We start from the raw sequence: 13,660 nt of genomic DNA, 5'->3' as shown, positions 1-13,660 counted from the left end.
TTTTTCTTAGCTACCCTAACACAACCTATGTGTTTATTTGTACCCCAATGATTCCCAGCAGTCTCTGAAATATCCTGCATCTTATTTCTCAGGCTGCAGCTCATTCCAATAGAAGCAGTGCAAGAATCACTTTCACCTCTGCCAGTGGCTACTGTTAATCTATTAGTCCTTGTATCCCCCCAATCTAGCAGTTTTCCGACCCACCTAACACTGCCTCGATAGCATCAGCAAACATTCTTGCACCCTTTCTATTTAAGTGTATCCCATCCCTGTAGAAGCAGTCTCTCCTGTTAACAAGTACAGACCAGGCTGAAAAAAATTCTACCTCTTGAGCCTTGCACAATCCTTCCAGGGCCGAATTGATTGACAGGGCTCTCATCGTATACTCCCTCCTATCGTGTCTGGGCAGAATTGCAGACACTTTCAAATTCAAATCAGTTGGTCCCATTATAAAGAACTGAATTTCAAAACTGTCCGAGACCACTGTAGTCACCTTTATGAAAGCAAAAACCCTTCCCTTTACTTCTGATTGTTAGTTGCGTCTTTAAGAAAATCTCACATAAGTACACTGTGATCAGATTCTTAATGCATGAATAATCACTACTGATAATCAGATTAAGATATAAGGGTTGGTCACGTGCACACTAGCAAGGCTTTTGTGGATTTATTGGATGATTGTTTTCTACAGCAGCATATTCGAGAGGCAATTAGAGGGAGCAATACTCTTAATCTGATTATCAGCAGTGATTATTCATGCATTAAGAATCTGATCACAGTGTACTTATGTGAGATTTTCTTAAAGACGCAACTAACAATCAGAAGTAAAGGGAAGGGTTTTTGCTTTCATAAAGGTGCCTACAGTGGTCTCGGACAGTTTTGAAATTCAGTTCTTTATAATGGGACCAACTGATGATGTTACCAACAGCAAATTCTAAATGGGAAGTAATCTTGGAAACTACTAGGCTTTTTGTCCCAACTAAGAAATACTGTTCAAGGTTTAGGTCTAAATTGATGGAAAATGAACTAATAAGACTCTTGGCAAAAAAGAAAAATGCATGGATACATATAAATTATCAGGTGACACAGAAAACTGGTTGATATAAAGCTAGTTTGTAATCAAGTCACAAAGGAGGTTAGGCAGGCAAAGTCAGATTATGAGAAATCTTTGGCAAATGATGCAAAGAAAAACAGCAGACTTCTTTACTTATGTAAACTCTAGAAGGAAGGGGATGAATCAGATTGGTCCACTTGATATTGATGGTTCGATTGTTGATAATCTGCTGAGGTAGCTGATAAACTGAATGAGTATTTTGCATCCACATATGAGGAAGTCTGCAAGGAAGCTTAAGCCAGAAGCTTATCAAACTCTAGCAGGGAGCTAAATGATTTTTGTAATAACTGAGAACAAAGTGGAGGAGAAATTGTTGAAGTTGAACATAAGAAAAACACCTGAGGTGGATGATATCTATCCAGTTATATAAAAGGAGGTGGCAAAGGAAATATGCAAACCATTAGCCATAATTATGAGAGCATCCTTGGACTCCAGGGATCTCCCCATGGATAGGAGATGAGCAAATATATCCCCAACTCACAAAGGGGCATCAAAGGGTGAATCAATATTTACAGTCCTGTTGGTTTGACTTCTGTTCCAGGGAAAATAATGGAGTCACTGGTTAAAGAAGCACTGCAGGATCATCTAGACAAGACTGCAATTATAGTTCAGGCTCAGCATGGGTTTAAGGGGAAGTCTTGTGTGAAAAATGATTGAATACTATGAAGTGGTATAAAAGGAACTGAATGCAAAAAATAATGTTGATAACATATACTTGGATTTTAGGAAAGCTGTTGATACTGTTGCGCCGACCGGGCTAGCCGGGTGGGTAAAGTGCCTGCCTGGCAACCCAAAGGTTGCGGGTTTGATTCCTGCCTCGGGCTTGGATCAATGTACTGCAAAAACCTTGGGAGGTGCATTATGGCCACAGAATCCTATGCGCCAACAACTACCAGAGGGGGGGGGGGAAAAAAGATACTGTTGCACATGGAAGATCAGTGTACAAATTGGAGCAGTATGGCATTAAGGGCAAGTTGCTGCTTTAAATAAAGGGATGGTTGAGTAGAAGAAGACAGGGGAATGCTAATCAATGGACACTGCTCTTCGTGGATTAATGTTAATTAGTGGGGATCCCCAGGGTTTGGTGTTGGGCCCCTTGTTTTCTGTTGGTGCCGCCCAAAATCTCGATATACCGATTGTATTTAAAAAAACAAAGTTAGTCTATATCTCAGAAACTGTTTTTGCAATAAAAAATGTTTTTCATGTAATCAAAACAGCCACTAAAAACATTAAAATTTTCTTTTATATATATATAAAAGAACTAAAATATATATATATATATATATATATATTAGTTCACAAAAACCACATTACTGACAATAATCACAGATTAAAATTTGCAAAAATTCATACAAATTATAATCAAATGTTTAAGTATTATTAATAATAAGAAGATAATAGGATATAAATTTTTTTCAAGGATATTTTTTCATGTTTCCCCTTTCAAAATATCCTGCCGGTATGCATTGTCATGTCTAATGTGCTTGTCAAAGAAATTCTTGACAGTACAACTAATAACAAATACAGGAAACTCTTGGTTTATGAATGTCATAATCATTCAAAATTTCTTAGAAGTCACCAATAGATAGAGTTCCTTATAAAACGAAGTGCCAAATGTATAGTGAACATAATTGTAAGTTTTAAATAAATAAACTTTTAAAAATTGTATTTATTACAATAATTATCAGGAAATTGTTGAACTGGGCAATAAAATGGACCTTGACCTTGATGTGACTGACATGAGAGAGCTTTTGGACTTGCATTTTGAGGAATTAACAACCGATGAAATAATTGAAAAGTGACACATCTAAATTCTGAAGTAACAGAAGAACCTGATATTGTACAGCCTCCCAGAACATTTACAAGGCAGAAAATGGCTGCAGCTTTTAAATCAATTTCTGAGTGGTTGGCAGTCATTGAAGAAGAAGACGACGGCGCAAATATGAAAAGAATTGCAAAAGTGAAAAGAGGCATTTATGACTGCCTAGCATGCTACAGTGAGATTTTTGAAGAAAAACAAAAAAGAATCTAACTGTGCAATCTTCTATAAAAACATATTTTAAAAAAGTGGAAACCCAGCTGTTTCTTCATTATCAGACACCCTTCCATCTACCTCATCTGCACCTAGTGTCACTTAGGTGGAATATATTGAACTCTGATGAAGATATTGACGAATAAAAGTTGAATACATACATATGTATGTACAGTACATATATTATGTTAGTACTCATTTTCTTTATTTCTATTTTGTAACTCTTTTTGTTTTTAATTAAAATTAACAAGTATGATATCTTGTTTTTTTATTATTTTTTATTTTATTTTACGTTAGTATCGTATACGATAAACCATAACGCATACATACATTATAATAAAACATATTGTATAGACCATTCGATGTTTAGTACGTGGTTTTAATGCTTTAAAATGGCTGCTAATTTATACAATACGTATTGTAAAAGCTGAGAAATGCAAGATACACATACTGAACAAAATGTATAATGAACATCTTAGATCGGAACTCATTCGTAAACCGAGAGTTGCCTGTACCTGTATAATTACAATTTTAGTTATGCTAATGATATTTATGACAAATGTTACGCAGCTGCCAAAATGCATTACTCTAAATTTTTCTTATTCCAAAAGTATATTCTTATTTCAAGTTTTTTTATCTTTAGCATTTCATGCTATACTTATAATTATTGCTCAAACGTCCTATACAAATAGCAAAATTTGATTTGAAAAATTACCAGTTAAATGCAATATAATAAAGTAAAATTAATAATTAAGCCATTTTTATTTGTTGATCGTATTTTAAAACTCTGTTTCTCTAACAAAAAACATGATCTTCAAATAGAAAGAGGTATTTGTCGTTAAAATTTTTATTTTTTATATTCTTTCTTATTAATCTGATATGGTAAATTTTTACTTACTAAAAAACTAATAAATATATAGAATTATATTAATATATTTTTACAATATAGTAGTTACTGGCAGGATTCTGGTCTGTCAAGATTTTAGACCAGACCCGTTTTTTGTATTTATCAATGATATTGATGATGGTATATCACGGTTAATGTTCAAGTGTGCAGACGATACAAAGGTTTGCAGTGCTGTACAATACTGCAACAGGATCTAGAAAAAGTTCTAGATCCTGTTGCAGTAAAAAAGATCTAGACACAATGCCACACTGCTCCAATTTGTGCATTGACAAATGTAAAAAGTACTGTATGTGGGTAGCAGTAACCTCAGAGTAATGTACCGACTGTGTGTTACTACACTCAGGTTACTGGAGAATGAAAAGGGCTTGGGGGTAATTGTGCAGCCAGACTTTTAAGTTTTCTGAGCAATGTGGACAGGCTGCAAGAGTAGCTAATGGTGTCTTTTCAATGATATACAGAAATTTTGCTAGCAGGGATAAGGAGGTGATTGTCTGCTTGTATAAGGCAATGGTCAGACCAAACCTTGAGTACTGCATACAGGTCTGGAAGCCTCATTTTAGGAACAATGTACAGCTGCTGGAACAAGTACAGAACAAGTACAAGCAACACGATTGGTGAGGAGAACGAATGGTTGCCGTTACCAAGAAAGGCTTAAGTGCTGCAAATTGCAGCATCTGGAGACTTAGGCACCTGCAAGGTGATCTGATTGAGGTGTATATGGCCTTGAATGGTTTGAGCAAGCTCAGTGTTGATGGGATTCTTCCTCTCGCTCAGACTGCTCACCTGAGGGGGCATAAATTCAAATTGAGGTAAGAATTGTAGAATAAATATGTAGAATTTTGTGTTTGACAAGTGGGTGGTTGGAACTTACTTCCATCTGTTGTAGGGGAGGTCAATAACTTAAATAAATTCAAGACAGAACTAGACAAGCATTTGGAGTGAATGGACGGGTGAAATGGGAAGTTTTTTATTTATTTATTTAATTTTTTCTATTTAGCTGATGCTACATAAGCTTGCTTTCTTGCATCATATGCTAATGTTAATGAACCATGCAACCCTTAGTATAACACCAACTATCTTTTAAAATGCCAAAGTTATTCCAATTGAAATGGAATTTAAACCCAGGCCTTTTTCACATAATGTTGAAGAATGGATATTGTAAGCACTGTGCCAACTGCAAGGGCACAGATTTTCCTAGTTCCCAGCATAGACACAAAGGTATTTTGCTGTGTTTTAGATAGATATAATACATCTGCTGCATTAAAAACTTTGACATTTTCATTTTTGATATATTCGTTGCTACTGATGTGCCACAGTGACAGCATGCTTGTTAACTGATTTTTGTATATTTATACTTCTTAAGTGCTGATGTAAGCAGTGAGTTTTTTTTTGGGAGGGGAACTATTTTTTTCCAAAATGCACTTAGTGTGAGCTTTACTGTTACACATTTAACACATTTATTTTGCACATAATTCCAAAGGCTCTTGTAAGAATGTTCATGAATATTCTTGTTTAGCAGACTCGAATGCCCTTTTGTATGTGTGGTTTTATAAAAATGTTAGAAAGGAGTATTATTTATTATTTTATATATGATTTTTCAGTTGATTTTTAAGTATTTTTTTACTTTGTTTATTAATTTCTTTGATAGTTGTTGTGCTAAGTTTAGTACTGAGCCATAGATATAACACTAACATATTCAGAATTTTTGATTATCTGGCTGCCTGAAGTCCCATAGGAGTTTGATAGATAAAAGTTTTGTGTACATAAAATGTAAGTGAATTATTTACATTGCACTTTTGTTTAATTTTTTTTTTTTTTAGAATACATGAAGAATATATCTTATTGCTTTTAGGTTTGTCATTTTAGTTCTCTACCAAAGTGGTTGCAGGACAATGATTTTTTGCACATGGGCCACAGACCACCTCTGCCATCTTTTGGTGCATGCTTCCGTTCAATATTCAGATTACATACAGAAACTGGCAACATCTGGACCCATCTCTTAGGTATATATGACACTTCTGAAGTTTAATTTTTTCGTATTACAGTGGACCCCCAGTTTACAATATTAATCTGTTCCACAGGCACCAACGTATCGTGAAAATATTGTAATGTGTATTGGCCTTTTCTGTTAGTGCAGTCTATTATAAATGGATGGTAAACTCTATATTGTTGCATTTGCGATAATACCGATAGCTGGAATTCTGTGGGTTTTTATGTGGGTTTCCCCTTCCATGAAATCTTCAATCATATAACACATTGTTTTTTTTGTAATATGTTTCAAGACCTAGGAAATTTAAATTTTCACTGTATAAATAAGCTATTGATCTCTCTAAAAGGCTATTTTTATAATGGAAATTGTACATATTGATTAAAAAAATTGATTAAAACTAATATATTGATTAAAGCAAAACACAAAAAATCACTTCAACTGTAGGATGCAAAAACAACAGACGACCAACACTTTTTTTTTTTTTTTTTTTAGAATACAGGAAGAATATATCTTATTGCTTTTAGGTTTGTCATTTTAGTTCTCTTCCAAAGTGGTTTCAGGACAATGATTTTTTGCACATGGGCCCCCAGACCGCCTCTGCCATCTTTTGGTGCATGTTTCCGTTCAATATTCAGATTACATACAGAAACTGGTTTACAAATGCTATTGGTTGAGAGGAAGGACCACGTGGTTCAGTCGAAGACAATTGTTAGCCCATCCCATCTTAAAGTGAAGTAAGTAGGTGCTGGTTGACGTGATCACTGGTTAGTGGAATCAGCTGCTTTAATTTCAAAAAACCAATTCAGATCATTAAAATGTACTACACTTTCATCATTATCATATGTTCAGTTATAAGTATCACTTTTGAATGCCTTTGCGATATTTTTCTAAAGCACATTTTTGGAGGCACCTCCGTAGCCAGGTGGGCAGGAGCAGCAGTGCATGCACACGCTTCTTGATTAGACCGGGTTCGAGCCCGTAACCACCAAATATGGAGGATGCGGAAAGGTAAGGGAATGACCACTGCATATGGAGCAATATGGCCTTAGTTGATAATGCTCCTAAAAACCAAATAACAACAAAAACATTTCTGGAGGTCACTACCATAAAACAATAAAAGCAATTTGCAGTTTCCAGTGTATTGGCCTTTTCTGTTAGTGCAGTCTATTATAAATGGATAGTAAACTCTGTATGGTTGCATTTGCGATAATACCGATAGCTGGAATTCTGTGGGTTTCCCCTTCCATGAAATCTTTAATCATATAAAAAACAAATAAATTTTCAGAATCTTCTCACAATTCCTATTTTTTAAGCTTTGTTACTCTGTATCTCATTTGTGTGTGTTGTGTTAGTTGCAATTTGTACGTGCCGTGTCCTTTGTTATTGATTGCTTATCTTTTTTACTGTTTTAAATTTATAACCCCTGAAAAAAAAGTCAGTGAACAAAAATATCAACTAGTTAGTATATACATATTACAGTACATAGTAATTAAGCTATGTACATAAGCGTAAATTTATTTTTATTTTGTAAACCTGTGGAAAATATTCTTCCAATTTTCACATATCATTTAATTTTGTTAATTAGTAATGTAATAAATTGTAAATTTGTGATCTTTACTTTTATAGCCTGTGGATAATATTCCTACTAATTTGGCTTATTAGAATCGCTGTTTAATAGAATTAAATTCAATTCACAAATGTGATCACAATGACCGGCACTTACCACATATTGTATAGTAAACAGTATTTTATTATGGAGAGTCCATTGTAAAGTGATTTAATCTTATATTGAACCAATCGTAAAGTGGGGATCCGCTGTATAGGTTTATTACTATTACTTGTAGAATGACTGAAGGACCAATATAATTTTTTTTTTTTTATATATATAAATTGTAAAGATTAAAAGTAGAAGAAATATGAAAAAAGAAAATTTGAAATTGATTATGGACAAAGGTAACTGATAGAAAGGACCTAACGACCATAATAGTATAATAAGTAAGTAAATAAAGGTAGTGAAGATATTTAAAAGTGTGAAAGAAGAAAGAAAAGAAGGGTAGGAAAAAATAAAATAATAATCATAATGCATATACAGAAATAAGTCAATATTATTATACATGATTATATCGTTGTATATTGCACAATCCAATCCTGGTGTTGTTTTCAAATGTCAACCACCAGAATTGCTTGACAAGATGGCAACATAGTGTCTTCCGTTTCTAACGTAAAGTATATGCCATGACAAAATAGAATTACATCAAAATGTAGTATTGGGGGAAGGGGTGAAATTATATGAAATAATGTAAAATTAAAGTTATAAGGAAAGATATATAGACTGCCGGCATGTAATTTAAGGTTGACATGACAGATGATCCATAAATGAACAATGAAACAAAAATTACCAAAGAAACTAAAACAAAGACTATTGTTGAGAGTAGACAAAGGCTAATAGCAGAAATGTGTATAAATGCTATTAAGTTGACAGTACAGCAGTTTCGCTGACCAGAGATGAAATTAGATAGGTAATCAGGATAGAAATATTACACTAATAGCCCAGAGTGTTGGAAATAATAGTTTTAGGAAAGTGAACAGTAAATGACCGAAGAATGTATAGTTGGAGCTTGATCATTCTTATATTCTTTTTAGCATTAGCAAAGGCACATGATGCAAGAAGCAAGCTTATATAGCATCAGCCAAGAGAGAAAAAAAAACACACACACACACACACCTTCCTCATTTCACCCATCCACTCGCTCCAAATGTTTTTGTAATTCTGCCTTGAATCTATTTAAGCCATCAACTTCTACAACGACTGATGGAAGTTTTGTTCGTGGAATCAACCACCCACTGTGTAAAGGCAAACTTCTGCACATCTATCCTAAAACTACCATTCCTCAATTTCAATTTATGTCCTCTCAGGTGATTACTCTGAGCAAGAGGAAGAATCCCATCAGCATAGAGCATGCTCAAACCATTCAAGGATTTATACACATCAATCAGATCACTTCACAGATGCTTAGTCTCCAGACACTGTAATTTGCAAAACTTAAGATTTTCTTCAAAAAAGCAACCCTTTGTTCCATTCACTATTCTTGTTGCCCTTCTTAAAATGAGGCCTCCAGACTTGTATACAATACTCAACTTGTGGCTGTCCATTGCCTTATACAAGGGGATAATCATCTCCTTATCCCTGCTAGAAAAATTCCTGTGTATCAATGACAAGACACCATGAGCTAATCTTGCAGACTGTCTGCGAAAATAAAAGTAAATTCTTTGATAAAAGTAAATTCTTTTTACTTTTATCAATGTTTGCAGCAGCATACTGTCAGAAAACTTCATATCTGCTTGCACAATTACCCCAAGTCCTTTTCGTTCTCTACTACCATTAGTGTAGTACCACACAGTTGATACATTGATCTAGCGTTACTGCTTCCCATATGCAGTACTTTACTTTTATCAATGTTAAACTTCAGTTTCCACCTCTCAGCCAATCTGCTCAACTTTTCTAGATCCTGTTGCAGCATCATACTGTTATTAACAACCGTGCCGACCTTCCTATCATCTGCAAACTTAGACATTAAGCCTGATATACCATCATCAGTATCATTAATAAATACAGAAAACAATGGGCCCAACACTGAATCCTGGGGACTCCACTAATAACATTAGTCCCCGAAGAGCAGTGTCCATTGATTACCACTCTCTCTCTCTCTCTCTCTCTCTCCTCCCACTCAATCATCCCTTTATCCATAGCAGCAATTTTCCTGCAATGCCACACTCTTTGAATTTCCATAGCAGTCTTCCATGTGCAACAGTATCAAAAGCCTTTCTAAGATCCAAATATATGATATCAAAATTATTCCCTGCATTCAGTTCCCTTGTGACCACATCATAGTATCCAATCAAATTGGTAGACAAGACATCCTCTTAATAAACCCATGCTGTGTCCGAGCTATAACTGAAATCTTGTCTAGAAGATCCTGCAGTTCTTCTTTAACCAGTGCCTCCATTAATTTCCCTGGTAAAGAAGTTAAACTAACAGGTTTGTAATTACTAGTGTCGCACTTTGATCCTCCTGTGGGAATTGGGGTCACATTTGCACATCTGGAAAAGGAATTAGAAAATGTGATTTGGAATATCATCGGTTTGGCTGAAACAAGAAGAAGAAATGAATGACTTATAAGTTTATCAAGTGGAAATCTGCTGTACACCAACGGAAACAGTGAAAGGAGTGAAGGTGGAGTTGGGTTTCTGGTCCATAAAGATTTTAAAAACAACATTTTAGAATTCAAAAGTACATCACCAAGGGTGTCAAGACTAATACTCAAGATTTCTAAGAGGTACAAGCTAAAGATTATAATGATTTATGCACCAACATCGAGCCATGATGATGAAGAGGTTGAAGAAATGTACACTGAAATTGAGAGTCTTCTAGATGAGCAGAAAACCCACTACACTATTATTATGGGGGACTTCAATGCTAAGGTTGGAAAAAGGCAAAACAGCGCAGAAAGAGGAACTATAGGAAATTTTGGAATTGGTGAAAGAAATAAAAGAGGTGAAAGACTTGTGGAATTTGCAGAATCTCAAGGAATGTCAGTAATGAACCCTTTTTTCAAGAAAAGGGTAAACAGAAAGTGGACATGGAAGAGTCCAAATGGATTAACAACTAATGAAATCGACTTCATCCTCACTAACAGAAGATATATTGTGAATGATGTTACCGTCCTGAATAAGGTAAATGTTGGAAGTGATCACAGAATGGTAAGATGTACACTTGATATAGATGTAGGAAAGGAAAGGAAAAAACTGACTCGAGTAAATAATACAATCGTCTTTGAGATAACAGAGGAGGAGAAAAAGCAGTATGTACTGGAACTTAAGAACAAGTTTGAGCTTCTGCAGACTGCTCAGGACCAAGATATCGACGAGGAATATTACAACTTTCTGAAAGTGATAAAGCCCAAGAAACCTATAGGGAAACAGAAATCCAAAGAAGAAAAAATTAGTCAAGAAACACTTGTCATGATGAACCAAAGACGACAAATGAAGAGCAAGAAAAACACTGACAGGGAGAAAATTGAGTATAGTGAGTTATGCAAAGCCATTAGAAAGAGACTCAGAGGACATAAAAAGATTTAACACAAGAAAAGTAGAACAAGCATTAAGGGAAAACAGAGGATTGAAATCAGCAGCCATGAGCAGTAATACAGAAAGACAAATGATACTGAAACTGAAGAATAGCGATGGTGTACTTATAAACAGCAGAGAAGGCATAATCCAAATAGCAGAAGACTACTATAGAGAATTATACAAGGAGCGAGGGAATGATACCAGCAGTGGGGAAGATGGATTGCAAAGTAGCAACACATACGACATACCTGATATTCTTCCTGATGAGGTAGAACATGCATTGAAGAAAATGAAGAATCGGAAAGCCCCGGGGGAAGATGAAAGTTACTGTAGAGTTGTTAAAATTGGGAGGAAGAGACATAACACAAAAACTGGCAAGGCTCTTCACAAAGTGCATTAGAAAAGGTGTGATGCCTAAGCAGTGGAATAATGCAATCATAGTTTTGCTGCATAAGAAAGGAGATAAATCAGAAATTGGAAATTATAGACCAATTAGCTTGTTATCCCATATCTACAAGTTGTTCACAAGGGTCATTACTAACAGATTGGCCCCGAGTGCCAAGCGAGTGACTAAAGCGATTCTATAGTGATTTGAAAGCGATTTTCTTAAAAGAGCGATTGATTGTAGTTGAACGTTAGTTTCTAATTTCCAAAGTTATATAATTTTGCTCTTCTAAAGTAAGAAGTCAGCTTACTCAACAGAAAGGAAAGCCACCTTTCTTCTTGTATATAAAACTAATCTACTAACGCACTAACACTAACAACCTTATCGCTTGGTCACTGGTGGCACCGCTCCTGCCTCTACGTGGCGGGGCTGGAAGCCTGGGAGGAGAAATCCACTCTCCCGGGACTAAAAGGAGCAACTATGGACAACACAAAACAGTCCTACTATGGATCTCTTGATCCAGATCCAAATAGACATGACGACCATGATAATTTGAATAAATCCCATGCTAAGAGACAAAAAAAAGAAGGGAAAGATTTTTCTGCTCCTCTCTTCTTAATATTACATTCCTCCACAGACCAACCATTGAGTAAACTCTCCCCATTTTTGATTCAGAAATGTCTCGAAAATGTGGCTGGGCCTCCAAAAATGGTTCGGCGACTAAGATCTGGAGACCTATTAGTGGAGATGAGTGAACACAGACATGCTGAAAGACTCTTGAAAATATCTGCCTTTGGTGGAATTCCCACAAAGGTTACCCCACATGCTACCTTGAACTCCTCTAAAGGGGTAATATCTGAATGGGATCTTCTAAATGTATCAGAGGATGAACTTGTCTCTGAATTAAGCAATCAAAATGTAGTCCAGGCAAAAAGAATTGTCATCAAAAAAGATGGAGAGCCTGTCCCTACACGAACAGTCATATTGACATTTAAGTCACCAAATCTCCCCACAACTATAAAAGCTGGATATCTCAGATGCCATGTTCGACCGTACATTCCCAACCCAGTCCGGTGCTTTAAGTGCCAGAAATTTGGTCATTCGCAAACTGTGTGCAGAGGTATAGTCACTTGTGCTTCTTGTGGTTCAAAAGAACACACACATACAGACTGCAATAGTGAAACCCAAAACTGTCCTAACTGCCATGGAAATCATTCTGCCTTCTCTAAGGACTGTATCCAATGGAAAAGAGAGAAGAACATTCAGAAGTATAAAATAGAGAACAAAGTGTCATATCAAGAGGCAAAGAAACACTTTGCAATCCCTACTAAATCATCTACATACGCCTCAGTTACTAAACAGCTATGCACAATATCAACTCAGACTGACTGCTCTGTCCCTCCGAATATCTCTATATCTGGTTGGGCAAAATCATTACTTACTTCATTAAAAGAACCATCTCCCTCAAAATATGCAACCCAAGAAGTAAATACGCCGGTAACAATACCTCCAGATAAGAATATCAATCAGCAACCAAAAGTACAAACTAAGAGCGCTGAAAGAACTGATGCACACACATTCAGATCTGATACCATGGACACTGATGAAAAAGCAGATGAAGATGACACATTTCTTGAAATTCATCCAGAAGGTGACATTGACACAAGCAGACCAGTCTTCTCAAAGAAGGATAAAGGAAAAATAGACAGGCGTAAGCAAACTACCTCACGCAAGTCAGCAGACACTAGCTAAAACCAAACAATGGATACAGTTATACAATGGAATTGTCGTGGGCTCCGTGCTAACCTTGACGACTTTTACGATCTCCTATCTGAATACAAGCCTGTTGCACTATGCATTCAAGAGACAAATCTCACAAATGCAATATCTATGAAAATTAAGCATTACAATATGTATAGAAAAGATAGAAACTCATCTATTTTAGCTCATGGAGGAGTAGCACTCATAGTGAATTCCTCGGTACCCTCTAGACCTATATCCCTGCAAACTTCTTTAGAGGCAATTGCTGTCCGTGTCACCTTCGGAATCACAATAACATTAGTTTCATTGTATCTATCACCAAATCATACATACACCTTTGCTGA

At 35.7% G+C, this 13,660-nt stretch overlaps 1 protein-coding gene across 1 annotated transcript in view; it reads left to right on the top strand.

The window, feature by feature from the left end:
• Positions 1-13,660, top strand: part of LOC150078575 (adiponectin receptor protein-like) — a 222,636-nt gene that overhangs the window by 74,497 nt on the left and 134,479 nt on the right. The window contains exon 4 of the mRNA XM_090385390.1: positions 5,903-6,053. Coding sequence (XP_090241516.1) covers positions 5,903-6,053 — 151 coding nt within the window. The remainder of the gene's footprint in view (positions 1-5,902; positions 6,054-13,660) is intronic.

Source organism: Mastigoproctus giganteus, chromosome 11 (assembly GCF_048544385.1).
Source record: "Mastigoproctus giganteus isolate SK-2022 chromosome 11, ASM4854438v1, whole genome shotgun sequence".
Lineage (NCBI taxonomy): Eukaryota > Metazoa > Arthropoda > Arachnida > Uropygi > Thelyphonidae > Mastigoproctus > Mastigoproctus giganteus.
Note: the sequence above shows the minus strand (reverse complement) of the source record. Positions and strands in the feature narration are given on the sequence as shown.